This window comes from Manduca sexta, chromosome 8 (assembly GCF_014839805.1).
Source record: "Manduca sexta isolate Smith_Timp_Sample1 chromosome 8, JHU_Msex_v1.0, whole genome shotgun sequence".
NCBI lineage: Eukaryota > Metazoa > Arthropoda > Insecta > Lepidoptera > Sphingidae > Manduca > Manduca sexta.
In genome coordinates this window covers 12,026,292-12,043,047 of record NC_051122.1, presented here as the reverse complement: position 1 = coordinate 12,043,047, position 16,756 = coordinate 12,026,292, and the positions used below count along the sequence as shown (strand labels likewise).

At 44.5% G+C, this 16,756-nt stretch overlaps 1 protein-coding gene across 1 annotated transcript; it reads right to left on the bottom strand.

The window, feature by feature from the left end:
• Positions 1-5,182: 5,182 nt before the first annotated feature.
• On the bottom strand, positions 5,183-13,440 carry LOC115447872 (zinc finger protein 354B). Its single transcript, XM_030175128.2, has 13 exons — positions 13,043-13,440; positions 12,448-12,582; positions 11,726-12,085; positions 11,361-11,552; positions 10,365-10,502; positions 9,628-9,755; positions 8,928-9,002; positions 8,266-8,398; positions 7,796-7,926; positions 7,411-7,552; positions 6,787-6,906; positions 5,928-6,125; positions 5,183-5,462 (listed from the first exon to the last, which is right to left on the bottom strand). The coding sequence occupies exons 1-13, from the start codon at positions 13,148-13,150 to the stop codon at positions 5,271-5,273; spliced, it is 2,052 nt and encodes a 683-aa protein (XP_030030988.2). The 5' UTR covers positions 13,151-13,440; the 3' UTR covers positions 5,183-5,270.
• Between the last annotated feature and the right edge of the window lie 3,316 nt (positions 13,441-16,756).

Below are 16,756 nucleotides of genomic sequence, written 5' to 3'. Positions count from 1 at the left end.
AGATCGTCGAGAAAACTGCAGGAGTAAACGATATGAATCTGAACAAGGCCGTCGGCACTTACGGGCTGTCAGCGGATTTCGTGGTGTAGAAGCGGGTTTAATTGTATTAATTATAACAATAAAGCCAATTCAAACAGTTTCGTGATTTGTTACATTTACCTTCGTTTGCCAAAACAAGATAATACTTAACCTTATTTACCTATTTTCTCGCCCTTGTGTTATATTGCGCGCTACTTGATTATTAACAGAAATGGCGACTGCACTGCTGAGGTCTTGGATTGGATGCCCGGGTCGGGCAGTGATATTGGGTATTTCTACTCAGTATCAACCTAGTCAAATCAAATCAAATCATTTATTGTTTGCAAATATTCTAACATTAATTATTTAGCAATATTTCACCAGCAGGCATGCAAACATACATAGTCTGAAATTTATTCATGATAGGGCAACAAACAACCCCTATCATACCTTGAGGAAATATTCACAGTGAAAAGCTGGTGTACAAGTTGCAACTCTGCCTATAACTTTAAGTGAAATATGCATTTGACAGATTCTCTTCTGACAAAAGTTAAATGAAAGAAAAGTTACCTCAACTGCCACTTTTGAAAAAACGTGGCCTAAAAGACATAGGTATTCGCGCCCAGTCAAAAGGCTATATAATTTTCATTGAAATTAACTTTGATCTTGATTCGAAGGACCGATTTTGAAACGAGGAGTCTAGTATAAGAATTGATGTTAACTCTGAGGTCCACATATGCCATACACGAGGCGATGTTACCTAATGCCAGCTTGCTATGCTGGAAATCACTGCCAACATATACCATTATGTCGAATGCCTGTATATGCAATGTCACTTAAAAATCAAGTACCGTCCCGCCATTCATTCTATTTAAAATAAAAGTAATTATTTAATTTAAAATAGTTTATTACTTTATAAAGCACATTACATGAATACATTGAGTCTAGTTTCATTCTTTTACAAAATATACACAAGATCATTAAATTGCGACAGCGACCGAGACGAATGTCTTGATCATACAAACTACTCATTTCAAACAGGGCTCGATACGAGCCATTTTCAAATATAATTAAATTTTTAAACGATAAAATTTAATCAACTCATATTGGCACGAGGAAAACAAAATCATTGCACAAAATCAGTCTGGCGTTAACTTTGCGGAAGAAAAAAATCGTGCCGTAAATAACATAGGTCTTCTGATACAATGGGTCCAGAGCGACACAATGCGGATGCGGAATCCGCGCTGCTCTAGATACACTTACTCAATAAGTTAGAACAAGGGCTGCCTTTACCGGAGAATGCAAGAGGTGTGTGAAGTTCGAGCGCAAGGGTCCCGGGAGTCCAAGCCAATTGTGGTCTTAAAAAAGGTCGCTGAATAAATAACGCTCCATTACGCGACGGCCCTATACTTGCCTATTTATTTTTTGTTAGCAAAGACGGGTGGGATATGGTGCGTACGTATTAGTATGCTATGCGGGTGTATATTAAGTTTCATGCGGAGCGGATTCCGCTTCCGCGGCTCGCAGTCTCTTAGGAAGCACACTCAATGCGGATAGTTTATGCTAAAACAAGTCATAATACTGCATACTTCTTACACAATATATTTTCCAGCTTTTAATTCTAAATTATTTTTTTACAGATCTCACATTTCGTTAAAAATAATATTGTTTTCTAATACTACTTATAAATATTATGTATTGTAAAAATAATAATTGCTTTATCCTCATATTTAATCAATAAGGATTTCTATAATTCAAGAAACATTCTTAAAGGAGTGTAACACTGCGGACAACTGCCCATGCCTGTTAAAAATAAACCAATTTTTTACTTATGGCCCCTGAAGAACGGTAATGTCAGAAATATACAAGTCATGGAGCTGGTGACACTTCAATTTGTCACTAACTTAACAGGAAAACAAGATGCAGGTGCAACCAGTCCAGAATGGTTGCTATATTTAGTATGTACAAGTGTAGTAGTAACATGTTCTATGCAGTGCTGGCTGGTTGCCGTTGTTACAGTTGTAGCCATTCTAGGTACAGCTTTAGAAAACGAGCTATGACCGTATTGCAAATGGTGTTATCACTCCAGGTGGTAGGTCTACTAGTACATGAGTAGCAGTTGATGCAGGTGTCGAGAGCAGCACCAGTAGGGCAGCTGTGGTGACAGAGTAGCACTTGTAGGTGTTTTTGCAGTTGCCTGCGTGTTGCAGGTGTAGGTGCGCACTGCGCTAGAAGGCGAGGTGTGCGTCGCGCGGGCGGGCGCGGCGCTCGAGGCGCTCGAGGCGCTCGAGGCGCGCGCGGCTGACGTAGGGCGCGGGCTGCTTGAGGTGCACGGTGCGCACGTGCAGCTCGCGTGAGTGGTGCGCACTGCGCTAGAAGGCGAGGTGTGCGTCGCGCGGGCGGGCGCGGCGCTCGAGGCGCTCGAGGCGCTCGAGGCGCGCGCGGCTGACGTAGGGCGCGGGCTGCTTGAGGTGCACGGTGCGCACGTGCAGCTCGCGTGAGTGGTGCGCACTGCGCTAGAAGGCGAGGTGTGCGTCGCGCGGGCGGGCGCGGCGCTCGAGGCGCTCGAGGCGCTCGAGGCGCGCGCGGCTGACGTAGGGCGCGGGCTGCTTGAGGTGCACGGTGCGCACGTGCAGCTCGCGTGAGTGGTGCGCACTGCGCTAGAAGGCGAGGTGTGCGTCGCGCGGGCGGGCGCGGCGCTCGAGGCGCTCGAGGCGCTCGAGGCGCGCGCGGCTGACGTAGGGCGCGGGCTGCTTGAGGTGCACGGTGCGCACGTGCAGCTCGCGTGAGTGGTGCGCACTGCGCTAGAAGGCGAGGTGTGCGTCGCGCGGGCGGGCGCGGCGCTCGAGGCGCTCGAGGCGCTCGAGGCGCGCGCGGCTGACGTAGGGCGCGGGCTGCTTGAGGTGCACGGTGCGCACGTGCAGCTCGCGTGAGTGGTGCGCACTGCGCTAGAAGGCGAGGTGTGCGTCGCGCGGGCGGGCGCGGCGCTCGAGGCGCTCGAGGCGCTCGAGGCGCGCGCGGCTGACGTAGGGCGCGGGCTGCTTGAGGTGCACGGTGCGCACGTGCAGCTCGCGTGAGTGGTGCGCACTGCGCTAGAAGGCGAGGTGTGCGTCGCGCGGGCGGGCGCGGCGCTCGAGGCGCTCGAGGCGCTCGAGGCGCGCGCGGCTGACGTAGGGCGCGGGCTGCTTGAGGTGCACGGTGCGCACGTGCAGCTCGCGTGAGTGGTGCGCACTGCGCTAGAAGGCGAGGTGTGCGTCGCGCGGGCGGGCGCGGCGCTCGAGGCGCTCGAGGCGCTCGAGGCGCGCGCGGCTGACGTAGGGCGCGGGCTGCTTGAGGTGCACGGTGCGCACGTGCAGCTCGCGTGAGTGGTGCGCACTGCGCTAGAAGGCGAGGTGTGCGTCGCGCGGGCGGGCGCGGCGCTCGAGGCGCTCGAGGCGCTCGAGGCGCGCGCGGCTGACGTAGGGCGCGGGCTGCTTGAGGTGCACGGTGCGCACGTGCAGCTCGCGTGAGTGGTGCGCACTGCGCTAGAAGGCGAGGTGTGCGTCGCGCGGGCGGGCGCGGCGCTCGAGGCGCTCGAGGCGCTCGAGGCGCGCGCGGCTGACGTAGGGCGCGGGCTGCTTGAGGTGCACGGTGCGCACGTGCAGCTCGCGTGAGTGGTGCGCACTGCGCTAGAAGGCGAGGTGTGCGTCGCGCGGGCGGGCGCGGCGCTCGAGGCGCTCGAGGCGCTCGAGGCGCGCGCGGCTGACGTAGGGCGCGGGCTGCTTGAGGTGCACGGTGCGCACGTGCAGCTCGCGTGAGTGGTGCGCACTGCGCTAGAAGGCGAGGTGTGCGTCGCGCGGGCGGGCGCGGCGCTCGAGGCGCTCGAGGCGCTCGAGGCGCGCGCGGCTGACGTAGGGCGCGGGCTGCTTGAGGTGCACGGTGCGCACGTGCAGCTCGCGTGAGTGGTGCGCACTGCGCTAGAAGGCGAGGTGTGCGTCGCGCGGGCGGGCGCGGCGCTCGAGGCGCTCGAGGCGCTCGAGGCGCGCGCGGCTGACGTAGGGCGCGGGCTGCTTGAGGTGCACGGTGCGCACGTGCAGCTCGCGTGAGTGGTGCGCACTGCGCTAGAAGGCGAGGTGTGCGTCGCGCGGGCGGGCGCGGCGCTCGAGGCGCTCGAGGCGCTCGAGGCGCGCGCGGCTGACGTAGGGCGCGGGCTGCTTGAGGTGCACGGTGCGCACGTGCAGCTCGCGTGAGTGGTGCGCACTGCGCTAGAAGGCGAGGTGTGCGTCGCGCGGGCGGGCGCGGCGCTCGAGGCGCTCGAGGCGCTCGAGGCGCGCGCGGCTGACGTAGGGCGCGGGCTGCTTGAGGTGCACGGTGCGCACGTGCAGCTCGCGTGAGTGGTGCGCACTGCGCTAGAAGGCGAGGTGTGCGTCGCGCGGGCGGGCGCGGCGCTCGAGGCGCTCGAGGCGCTCGAGGCGCGCGCGGCTGACGTAGGGCGCGGGCTGCTTGAGGTGCACGGTGCGCACGTGCAGCTCGCGTGAGTGGTGCGCACTGCGCTAGAAGGCGAGGTGTGCGTCGCGCGGGCGGGCGCGGCGCTCGAGGCGCTCGAGGCGCTCGAGGCGCGCGCGGCTGACGTAGGGCGCGGGCTGCTTGAGGTGCACGGTGCGCACGTGCAGCTCGCGTGAGTGGTGCGCACTGCGCTAGAAGGCGAGGTGTGCGTCGCGCGGGCGGGCGCGGCGCTCGAGGCGCTCGAGGCGCTCGAGGCGCGCGCGGCTGACGTAGGGCGCGGGCTGCTTGAGGTGCACGGTGCGCACGTGCAGCTCGCGTGAGTGGTGCGCACTGCGCTAGAAGGCGAGGTGTGCGTCGCGCGGGCGGGCGCGGCGCTCGAGGCGCTCGAGGCGCTCGAGGCGCGCGCGGCTGACGTAGGGCGCGGGCTGCTTGAGGTGCACGGTGCGCACGTGCAGCTCGCGTGAGTGGTGCGCACTGCGCTAGAAGGCGAGGTGTGCGTCGCGCGGGCGGGCGCGGCGCTCGAGGCGCTCGAGGCGCTCGAGGCGCGCGCGGCTGACGTAGGGCGCGGGCTGCTTGAGGTGCACGGTGCGCACGTGCAGCTCGCGTGAGTGGTGCGCACTGCGCTAGAAGGCGAGGTGTGCGTCGCGCGGGCGGGCGCGGCGCTCGAGGCGCTCGAGGCGCTCGAGGCGCGCGCGGCTGACGTAGGGCGCGGGCTGCTTGAGGTGCACGGTGCGCACGTGCAGCTCGCGTGAGTGGTGCGCACTGCGCTAGAAGGCGAGGTGTGCGTCGCGCGGGCGGGCGCGGCGCTCGAGGCGCTCGAGGCGCTCGAGGCGCGCGCGGCTGACGTAGGGCGCGGGCTGCTTGAGGTGCACGGTGCGCACGTGCAGCTTGCGCGAGTTGGACTGGCCGAACGACTTGCCGCACACTTCGCACGAGTACGGCTTCACGCCGGTGTGACACTGACAAACATTAAAAAAAAAAACATAAGTTAAGGTAAAAAATCAAACTGCCAAGCCCTAAGTAATGTGGCATAAATATTATTTTAGACTGTTTGGGGACCCAAGTATTCTGATTAAAATGAAATACGCGTATGTACAGAGTGTAGTAATGGAATACACTTTACTATAGTTGCAATCTAGGCAAATTTGAAACCGGATAATTAAAGGATAATAATAATAGGGTTTTGTACAAATTTTGAAATCTTTACCCATGTTTATATACACCATTCTATAAAAAAAAAAAAACTGTATTGACTGTTTCAATTTAAACATTTAACTAAGTTTAAAAATATGTGGTCCTCACAACATCCTTTGAAATTAATAATCTTGACAATTTAACACATCAGCACTTACTAATATGAGTTAAAAAATGTTCAATACAAATTTTAAACTAATGGTACATGTTATGAAAAGATCAATATTTACCCGGAAGTGCCTGTCCAGCGCGCCCTTGCACTTGAAGGCCTTGAAGCAGACGGTGCAGGGGTAGGGACGCACGTCGGAGTGCGTCTTCTCGTGCATGTGCAGGTTGGTGGGGTTGTGGAACGCCTTGCCGCACGTGCCGCACTTGAACTGCCGCTCCTCCGAGTGCGTCCGCTTGTGATACACTAGGAACGCGTTGCCCTAGAATAAATTAAACACAAGGTGTTGCTTTGCATCCCCGCCATTTTTGAAGGAGTCCATTGTAATGGGTACACACAATCACCTAATAATACAATGTAAGTCCTACCAGAATCTGAAAGCCGAATATTTGATTAAATTATTTGACGATTATTTAGAATTAACCCCTACGTACATGTCATAACAGGACCCCACGGCAACGCGAAGAGCTCACACACACATGGACCGCACCAGCTGTTTGTAATCGACACAGCTAGTAGCGGCGGGCGCGGCGCGCGTCAATGCACTTTGTGTGTGTGTGTGTGTGTGTGCGTGTGTGTGTGTGTGTGCGCGTGTGTGTGTGTGTGTGTGTGCGTGAGTGTGTGTGCGTGTGTGTTTGAGACGCGCGCGCGCGCGTGTGTGTGTGCGTGTGTGTGTGTGTGTGTGTGTGTGTGTGTGTGTGTGTGTGTGTGTGTGTGCATGCGCGCGTGCGTGCGTGTGTGTGTGTGGCGCGAAAATCATCGATGCCACACGGGATGACTCTAGGGGATTTGCCATTACACGTGTGGTTTCATTTTTAATGAATAAATTATTATATAAAGTGTAACTTTCAACTACGCCTTGCAATGGTCCCTCTATTGCGTTACACCCTGTATAAACTTAGATGTACAGAACGATCACTCACTCTAAAACTCTTTCCGCAAATATCACAGATATGGTTCTTCTGTATGGGGTAGTTCTTGTCTGGATGCATTCGCCGGAAGTGGGTCCAATACTCTCGGGCATTGGGAATCTCTTCAGAACACTGCGGATAAATGAAACGCAATATAACAGCGATTTAAATTGACATCATTAAATCTAGAAATTTAAGAAACTAAGTAGTTTTGCCACAATTATCACGATTTAGGGTATAGTGGGCTATTGTACACTACATATTTTATGTTTTTGTATGTAGACGCTTTCACTTTGCACAATAGTGAGATTAACAAGAATGAAATCACAGGTGATAAGTTTGTAGTCCATCAGTAGTTTCTCAAATAAAAAATCAGTCCATGCGACATCTGGTGACCTTACAATGATTTTAACAAACTCTAATATTTTTATCTGGCCAGAAGTCAGTTATCTTCTCTTCTTCTGTCTTTTACCCTTTAGTCCAGAAATGTTTTAAACATGTTTAATAAAATAAATAGCTCAGTAAATTCAGTTCTTGATGCGCTTTTAGGACCTAACGTCTTGAACCTTGACTCTTCCACTCCTCTCCAACAAACAATACTTTCCAAAGTAGCTTTCGATATATAATAAAACTCACGTGTTCGCACTTGGCCGGCCAGGTGATGTTGGTGGGTTTCTTGCCGTAGTTCTTGGGCCTCTTGCGCGCATGTTCCTTGCGGTGGTGCAGGCGCAGCTCCTCGGAGCTCTTGAACGTCTCGCCGCACACGCGACAACCGTTGCTGCGATTGCACATATTAATTAAGAACAAACGTTTACTAGTATTCGTTTTCTTTATAATAAATGATATTTGGTTTTACTGCCTGCTGTATCTTAATTTAAAAAATGATTTTTTTTTTTATAAGTACTTTTGTTTCATTCAAATCTATATTATTAACACCACTTCAATTAGTCCGAAAAAAGTAACTAAATTTGGAACAGTTTTAGATGTGTTCCGGCTTGAAGGACCAATAATGTGCACATACTTGAAATGCGTGGCCTGCGTGTGTTTGACGGAGGTGACCATGTGCCGCTTCCACGCCTCCTCCGAGATGAACTTCACGTCGCACTCCTGGCAGTACGGACCTGCTGAGGCCGTTTCATCTTCCGCTTTCTCCTGCGTACGAAATTAAAAACATTTCATCAATTAAAAACGTCTTTTTTTAAGTGTACAAGTGACCCTTATGATTAGTGGAGTGGGGTCCAATAGAATGTCGATTAACGAGAGTTGATTACCCCTTGGCAATCGACCCAATTATGCCGGTCTGTTGCAACCGTATATACACAAGCTGACCCCGGAACGCGACACACCTACGTGGGCCAATATTACACCATGTGTACGGTGGTCACTATCCGGGCGGATATAATATATATCTTACCACCAGCAAAAGACTATAGGCCAATATTTCACATGTTATGATTTAGTAAAACATGTTAAGTACAGTGCAATACTCACGATAACGTCCTTATGCATCATAGTTTTGTGCATTGTAAGGCCTAGTTTACTGACGAACGAGTACCCGCACACGCCGCAGATGAACTCCGACGGGTGCTTGATCCGCACGTGGCTCAGATACGATGTCCATTTACTACAAGGAAATGGAACTTTAACATGATCAAATAAAGTAGTAAATGGAATGAATCAATTAATTTTAGTATCCCGTTTTTCAATAAAGTATAACAGCACACCACATGGGTCTCCACACCGAATGCACGCCCGTGCACGGGGGGACATTTGTCGCGGCGCTAGGCACACAGTTATAACTCATGGTTGCAATTCACATTGACGCCTATAAGGGCTCGCGAACATTTTCTGGCTTTCTCCCCTCCTTCCATCCTAAGAGGTTTCCTTATCCTTCCCCCACACTTCCTTCCCAGTTATCCTCTCCCAACTTTCCTCCAAGGTCCTGCAGTCGCCGAGCTGGAGGATTCCAGTATCCCATTTGAAGGTTTCCTTCGGTATTGAGCTTTCACCTTTCTGTTTTGAAATCTAAATCTTTTGGCATTGTAATAATTTCTAAAATATTCTAGAATCTAATTTTTTCAATCCTGAGATGGACAGCGGTGCAGGATTTCTTGCATGTAGATTTTACTTAATTACTACTATCAAATACTCACGTGGAAACTTCATCGCAGTACTGACATTTGTACGTGACGCCTTTGTGCCATCTCTGATGTTGCTTTGCTTGTGTTCTGTAAATAATTAAGGATATAGAAGTTTTAACTTTAAGTAGATTAATATAGAAGCTAAGATGAGAACTATATTTCAGTGTGTCTGCAATTTAAATTTAAAACTTATAGAGAAACAATGGAAACATTTTTGAACTTTACTATTATATCAGTTCTGTATTATATACTGTCCCACTGCTGTGCACGGGCTTCCTCTACTACTGAGAGTGATTAGGCCTTACTCCACCATGCTAGCTTAGTGCGGGTTGACTGACTTCAAATACATTTGAAATTCTTATGGAGAACTGTCACCTACATAGATTTCCTCACTATGTGTTCCTTCACCGTTAAAGCAAGCAATGATTGCCAATACACACTACATACGTAACTTGGAAACTTTAGAAGTGTTTTGGGTTCAAAATTATCACTGCATTCAGAAAGCGTTACTCTTACATTTTTAATATTGTTATTCTTTTATTAAGTGTAAGCAATATTGTAACAACTACTGTCAGTCCTATATAAATTAATATCAAAATCAAATTTTAAGTCTTTAGATTTAAATCTGACTAAATTCGTTGAACTCCCGCTGTCCTATCTGCTCCTATATTTTCATAGAAACAGTAGTGATTATGCTATAAATGAAACTCACGCCGTCTTGGACACGTAAGGACAAGACTTGCAGGCGTATTTCTTCTCGTGGTTAGCGGAGTGTTTCTGCAGCGTGCGTTTCGTTTTGAATCTGAACTTGCATATCGGACATTCGATGTCACCTGCGCTCTGTAAGGGGCGAAGTTAGCAACATTTAACAACTCAGTTTGAAGTTAGTCACAAGTGAGATAAAGCCTTTGTTTATGTAGACTAGCGCATGACGACAAATATAGAGAGCGGATGATCACAAAAGCTCCTGCGCACCATTGAATGCCCTCGGCGTCAATATGAAATCTACTTGCCACGCTGCCATCCATCCCAGGGGTCAAAGTAACGTACACTAAAATTATAACGCGAACTAATCGCGTGGCCACTGCCGCCCGTTCAGGACCCAAAACAAATAACCTCTTGGTTTTAACATCAAATCTCAGGATTTATCCCAAAATCTCGATGCATTTATTAATGATTTAACAATACCAGCTTTTGCTCGCGGCTTCGCCCGCGTGAAGGAGTTTTGCCGGATATTTTTTTTCCGACTTTCTTGATCTGTTTCGGTATATTATGACCAAATTACACAAAATTATTATGAGTTGTAGCCTATGTGTTATTCAGATGTATAACCAATATTACTGTAAAGTTTCATCCAAATCCGTTCAGTAGTTTTTTCGTGAAAGAGGAACAAACATACATCCATCTATCCTCACAAACTTTCGCATTTATTTTATTAGTAGGACTTACAGGATCGTGTTTCCCGACATGATGTTTCCACGCGTGCGTGTCTATGAATCCTTTATAACACAGGTTACACTGGAATGGTGCGTTCTGGTAGTTGGAAGACTGCTGCCGCTTGTTGATCTCTTCTAGTTGCTCTTCTACCTGTGTTGGGATATCAAAGCAGTTGAAACACTACTTAGACATGCTTTTTGTACTTTTAATAACAATTGCATCTTTACCAAATTCGTTAGATTTGGATTTTGTAAGAACTCTATACACCAGTTCCGTCGACGAGCGGTATAAGACGGTTGCTTTCTTCTCGACAGGTTAGTCGACATCATTTCATTGCATGTATGTAAACCATATTGGCATGATCAAAGTTACTTTGTCAGTTTGTGATTGATAGGTTTAAGTCATGATTCTATTTATTTATTCATACTATATGCTATCAAATGCCTTCGTCACCAAGTCGCCAAGCTGTGTCGGTCTGTCTATAGTCTTAAACGAAACTATTTATTGTAAGTCCACCACCTTCATGTAATTATGATCCTGAGAAAATTGTGTAGATTATTTTAGCAATAACAAAACGAGAAATCTACATTGTAATGTAGATTGCTCGTTTTGATAGGTATAGGTGGAACAGGTGGTACAGCACCTTACAGAAATACACACCGCCAAACAGTGCCAGAATCTAACGAAAGCTGGATACACAAAGTAACTAAAATCACGAGAAGTCTTTTAAAAATTCATATGCAAAACACACGGTGTTGGCACAAATTCACTAACAATTAGTCTCTGTGTAGTTAAAAATCGGTTCCACTTCTAGAACCGATATTCTTTAAATCAGGCACGCGAATTCTTCCTTCTCTGCTTCTCCAATTGTTGCCTGTGACTGTGACGTTTCCTCGCAATTATTGCTCTAATATCACAACAACTGCTAGTGCTACACCTATACCTATCCACTATATACTAATAATTATACCTATCAAAACGAGAGATATTTAATATTGTAATATTTACCGATAGTTTAATGATGGTTACATATTCGTCCAAGTCTATATCGTCGTCGAGCACTCCGCCGGTGTTCTTGGTCCTTCTTGGTTTCCGCTCTTTCGCCTCTGCAGGCGGATCGGTCTTCCGCGGTCGTCCACGCTTCGGCTTGGGAACTACTTCGAGAAGTAGTAATTGTTGATCTACCATGTTTTCTGCGGACTGTAACAATTTTAGTTCAGTGATATTGATATGTAAAAACGACATATATGCATAATTTTTTTATTTCGTTTGTGCTGTGGCCAATATAATGTATGCACTAAAGATGGAGAGTATAGGTATCAATTTTGGTGTGGAATGGTCTTAATCAGTTTCTTATATGCATATGTTAGTACCTTTACATTTTCAAACTGCTCATCAATATCTAAATCATCCAATTTCTTCTTTTTATCTTTCTTGATCTTTTTATCTTTCTTTTTACCTTTCTTCTCTTCTTTAATACTCTTATGTAGAGATAGAGGTTCATCATCGTCACTAGATATGAGTGGAGTGAAGTCATCATAATCTTCTTCCTTGACACTGTTTATGCCTATAGATATCTTGCAGTCCATATCATTTTCTTCTTTTATGTTGTATGGCTCGGAGTACTCATTCTCATGTACATGGAGTGTTGGTTCCGTAAAATGTTGAATAACATTATCAGAAGATAGTTGTAAATTTTTTCTATCTATATGTTGTAGCAGTTGTTCTGTTATCTGAAAAGGATATATTATGAAAAAAAAAATATATAAATGCAGAGTTAAAATAATTTTGCTTACATATTATGTGTATTTTGCTGTGGTAATCGAGAGGGCAGTAAGTTAACGGTGGCCAAGTTTTTAATTATTGATATGGAATGCATACTAAACAAACTTTCTTCCTATTTAGGCTTCATACATCTATATAGATAATTATAATAAATTGTAAAATATACATTTTCTTGTTTGATACAGAGCTGTAAGAACAATAGGGTAATTGATTCAATCATGTAATAGAGCAGACCCATCTTTTCTGATTTACTGCCCTCTCAAAATAATCACGGCAGTATTGTACTAGAAATGCGTAAGAGAATATATACCTTTCCATTGCAGTTTAATAGTTCATACAGAGTACTTTGCCCTCTTAGACATCTTTCTTTGAAATGATAAAATTTCTTCACAAATGCAGCGCATTCAAAGCATATGTATGGTGGCAGCTCCATTGTACTTAAAAGCTGGAACAAACATAGCAATTCATAAAGGAAATATTATTACTTAAGGTACATATCATATAAAGTGAGTTTGTTATAGCATTTTTGGTTTCCCTCAAGCAAATAACTGTTACACTGGTGGCATCCCTGCATAGTAGTATTGAGTAGATATAGCTACTGTAAAATCGAAGATAAAAAAATCTAATAAAACTTTATTAAATGTGTTATACAGAATATTTGTTAAATTGTTATCTTATTTATTAATAATGTGAAATAATCATTGCACAGATTTATTTGTGAGGAATCAATTTAAGTAATAACAAAACAGTTAATTAAGTGATTTATTATATTATACATCCTTAAAAATATTTTTTTACACAAAGAAAAGAAGAGTTTGGATCCTGCTTTTTTTCAAAAAAGGCGTAAAGCTACCAAGTTACATTTTTATATTAAGTATAATTACAAATGAAAAGTTATAACTTACATTTACCCCAATAACATTTTCGAAATACGTCTCTAAAGGCTGTGTCTGCAGGTGAAACATCTTCACGTTAGCTACCAGACATATTCTACACACTCTCGGAGCCTCCATGATTTAAAAAAAAAATATTAATTCATAAAACTTTATAGTACAGTTGAATTTCGCACACTTGCGATACACGATAGAGTTATAAAATATTAGAACTTCTATTTAGAAACGTCTATTTGTTTTATAGCCAACCACGCATAATTGCCTATATACATTTTTTATTATTATTAACTTCAAATGAATAAATAAAGACTATTAGCACAATGGAAATTATTAGTATATAAATGCATTTTGTTATTAAATTGTTATACGCATAGAATGTCTAATTTTACAAAGGACGCCAACTGGCTGCCATGTTTATTGTTTGTTGACGTTAGCTCTAGGTAGAAGATGCGTTTAGTTTTTACTTTCAACTTAAGTATGTTAAGAAAAATTTATTTGAAAATTATATTATTCATTAAATTTAATAGAATACTTAATTAACGATAAACGATAACGATTTACATTTTATAAAATTACATAGTTTTACGGTGGGCTATAAAACTAATTTAACGCCATCTAGCGCAATCTACATTTCGAAAAACAGAAGTCTTAGGTTCGATTCCAATATTTAAAAAAATAGTTTTCAAGTAAAAAAAAGATCTACGGCAGTGAGCTTTTTCCAGATTTGTAATATAATCGGTTAACTGAAGTAAATTTGCTCATTAAACGTTCTAAATTATAAAAAAAGATTGCAGGTATTTAAACGGATGCTTTTATTTGAACAAGTACCTACGAAGCTTGGTTCGACATTGTATTCATTTTAAAATGGAACACGCTTAATTGCATAGGTATACATGTATTAGCTCAGGATAATTATATATGATTTTATGTTCATTAAATGTGATCGTTTATTTTAATAGTTTATTGTACTCTTTTCCTCTTTAATGGAGTAATTTACTGAGAACTACAAAGGTTCATGCCTTGTGTAAATGCAATAGTGTGCCTATAGGTATCTAAGAATGTAGCGTTACGAAACTAGACAAGACGTTTGAAATAAAGCGCAGCCAGGATTTCAAATAAAAATCAGCTTAATACCGTAAAATTTTTACATTTACTTATACGAAAATATATACACAACACTAAGAAGCAACACAGCTTGTAGTTTATATTGACCGGGAGTTTCAGCCTCTCCTAAGTTCCTAACTACCCAATTCGAAGGAGAATGTAACGCAGTCGTACTGCCTAGACGAAGGTCACATATTTGGAAAGCTTTTCTTAGGGCAACCACCTAAAACTTTTCAAAGTTATTTATAGTTTAATTATATTCGTGTATTAATTATCGCTCGCTTTGTTGATAAATACAAACTTTCGCTAAGAAAACCTTTACAACTAAGTGTTATACATATAAGAATTTTGAAAGTAAGAACTCTAACAGCATTTACCTGCGTGATTGACTGAAGACTTAAACTGTTATTAGTAACAATAGGTCTGTACATACCCAACAGTGAGACAGTAGGTAGGTACCAATATACCTAATAAACGACGTATATTAAATAGTTAAGCCTTAGAATCTTAGGAGCCTATCGAAATTCGCTTCTCGGATATGTAGCATAGCCGTGTCCCGCCAGTTCTAATTCCATTCAAGGTCACTATGTCGGTCGCGTTCAATTGCAATTTAGAAATCATAAAGTCAGGTAGCTACATATTTAGTTGTTTATAGATTCACACGGAAAACATTGTTTCATTATTTATTGGTTTGAATGATGAGACGAGCTCGCCTTTTGTCTGATGGCAAGCGACACGTCTGACAATAAACAGTAGAAACCCCATCCAACACTTTGAATTAAGTATAAAGTATTGTTTGGTATTCTACTGCGCTCGCCATCCTGAGATATGACATGTTAAGTTTTATTTTTACCAGTAGTTAATAATAATAATAATAATAATGTCAGCCCTGTATTATATACTTGCCCACTGCTAGCACGGGCCTCCTCTACTACTGAGAGGGATTAAGGCCTTAGTCCACCACGCTGGCCTAGTGCGGATTGGTAGACTTCACACACCTTCGTAATTTCTATAGAGAACTTCTCAGATGTGCAGGTTTCCTCACGATGTTTTCCTTCACCATTAAAGCGAACGATAAATTCACAAAGAATACACACATGATTTTTTAGAAAAGTCAGAGGTGTGTGCCCTTGTGATTTGAAGCTGCGGACATTTGTCTCGGCACTCCGTTCCACACCCAACTAGGCTATCGCCGCCTACCAGTAGTTATCTGGCTATAATGTTCTTCAAACTGGAACACAACAGTGACTACACATTGCTGCTTGGCGGTAGAAATAGACGTTGCGTTGGTACCTATCCAAGCGGACTCTCACATATGAAAGACCAGCCACCAGTAGGTACGTACAGTAGGTAGTTACATAGGTACTAGATACTATATTTTAACAGATTTGGCAGTTTTTATTATGAACTCCACAACGACCATAACCAAATTTTGCCACGTTAAGATATAATAATAAACGTTGTGTTTGTTGCGTTATTGGTATATGTTATGTTAAAGATGAAAGCTTGATACGCCCTTAGATCAGAGCATATAATACTTACCGTGCTATAAATGTTGATGTATTGAACATTATTATATTTTTTATACCTTTTTTCATAACTTTATTGTGTAACTCCGAACAAGTTAGCCCTTTTCATAAACGCTGTAAGTAGTTAAACGGCAAGCGGGTGAGAACCGAGAGATAGTGACTTCGAAGCCCGCGTCGTAATCTCTCGCAGCATTTATATGCATTGGTACAGCTTGATAAGTCATTAGATATAACCAGTAAGTAGGTAGTTAGCTCGTCTGTCTTCGACAATAAAAAAAAGCAATATCCAATTTCAAGCAAGGAAATAAGGGTCTAAAATACTCAAAAGAAATATTTTTATCAGATTGCGGTCAAAAATATATTACCATTTATTTCGTCACAGAGAAAGTAGGTATAGTTAGGTAATTGTTGCGTAAATGCCGTTTACACAATACGTCTTTTTCTATTGCATATTATGACATATTACTTAATTTGAATATTATACGAAAATAGACCTAAAACTGAATATAGTGCGTCAGATATTATCAGATTATGTAAACATGTATTACCCAATAATAAGTTGATGCAGCAACATTTAGAGAATATTACACTAAATCTAGTATTGGCATGCCAATTTTGTATTTACTCGTATTCTTTGATTGACATAGGTGGTCCCAAGTTGACTCTAAAAATCATTGCGTAGTATACGTACTACTAACTGTTTAAATGTTGACTGCTAAAAGTGCTAGCGCCCGCGGCCCATTACCAAAAGCATTGTGAATGCCACGCTCTTTCTAAATAAATTAAATTATTTTTACGCATTTATTTAAGCGACGATAGCCTAGTTGGGTATGGAACGGTCTGCCGAGACGAATGTCCGCAGGTTCAAATCCCTAGGGCACACACCTCTGACTTTTCTAAAAAAATCATGTGTGTATTCTTTGTGAATTTATCGTTCGCTTTAACGGTGAAGGAAAACATCGTGAGGAAACCTCCACATCTGAGAAGTTCCTCTATAGGAATTTCGAAGGTGTGTGAAGTCTACCAATCCGCACTAGGCCAGCGTGGTGGACTAAGGCCTAAACCCTCTAAGTAGTAGAGGAGGCCCGTGCTC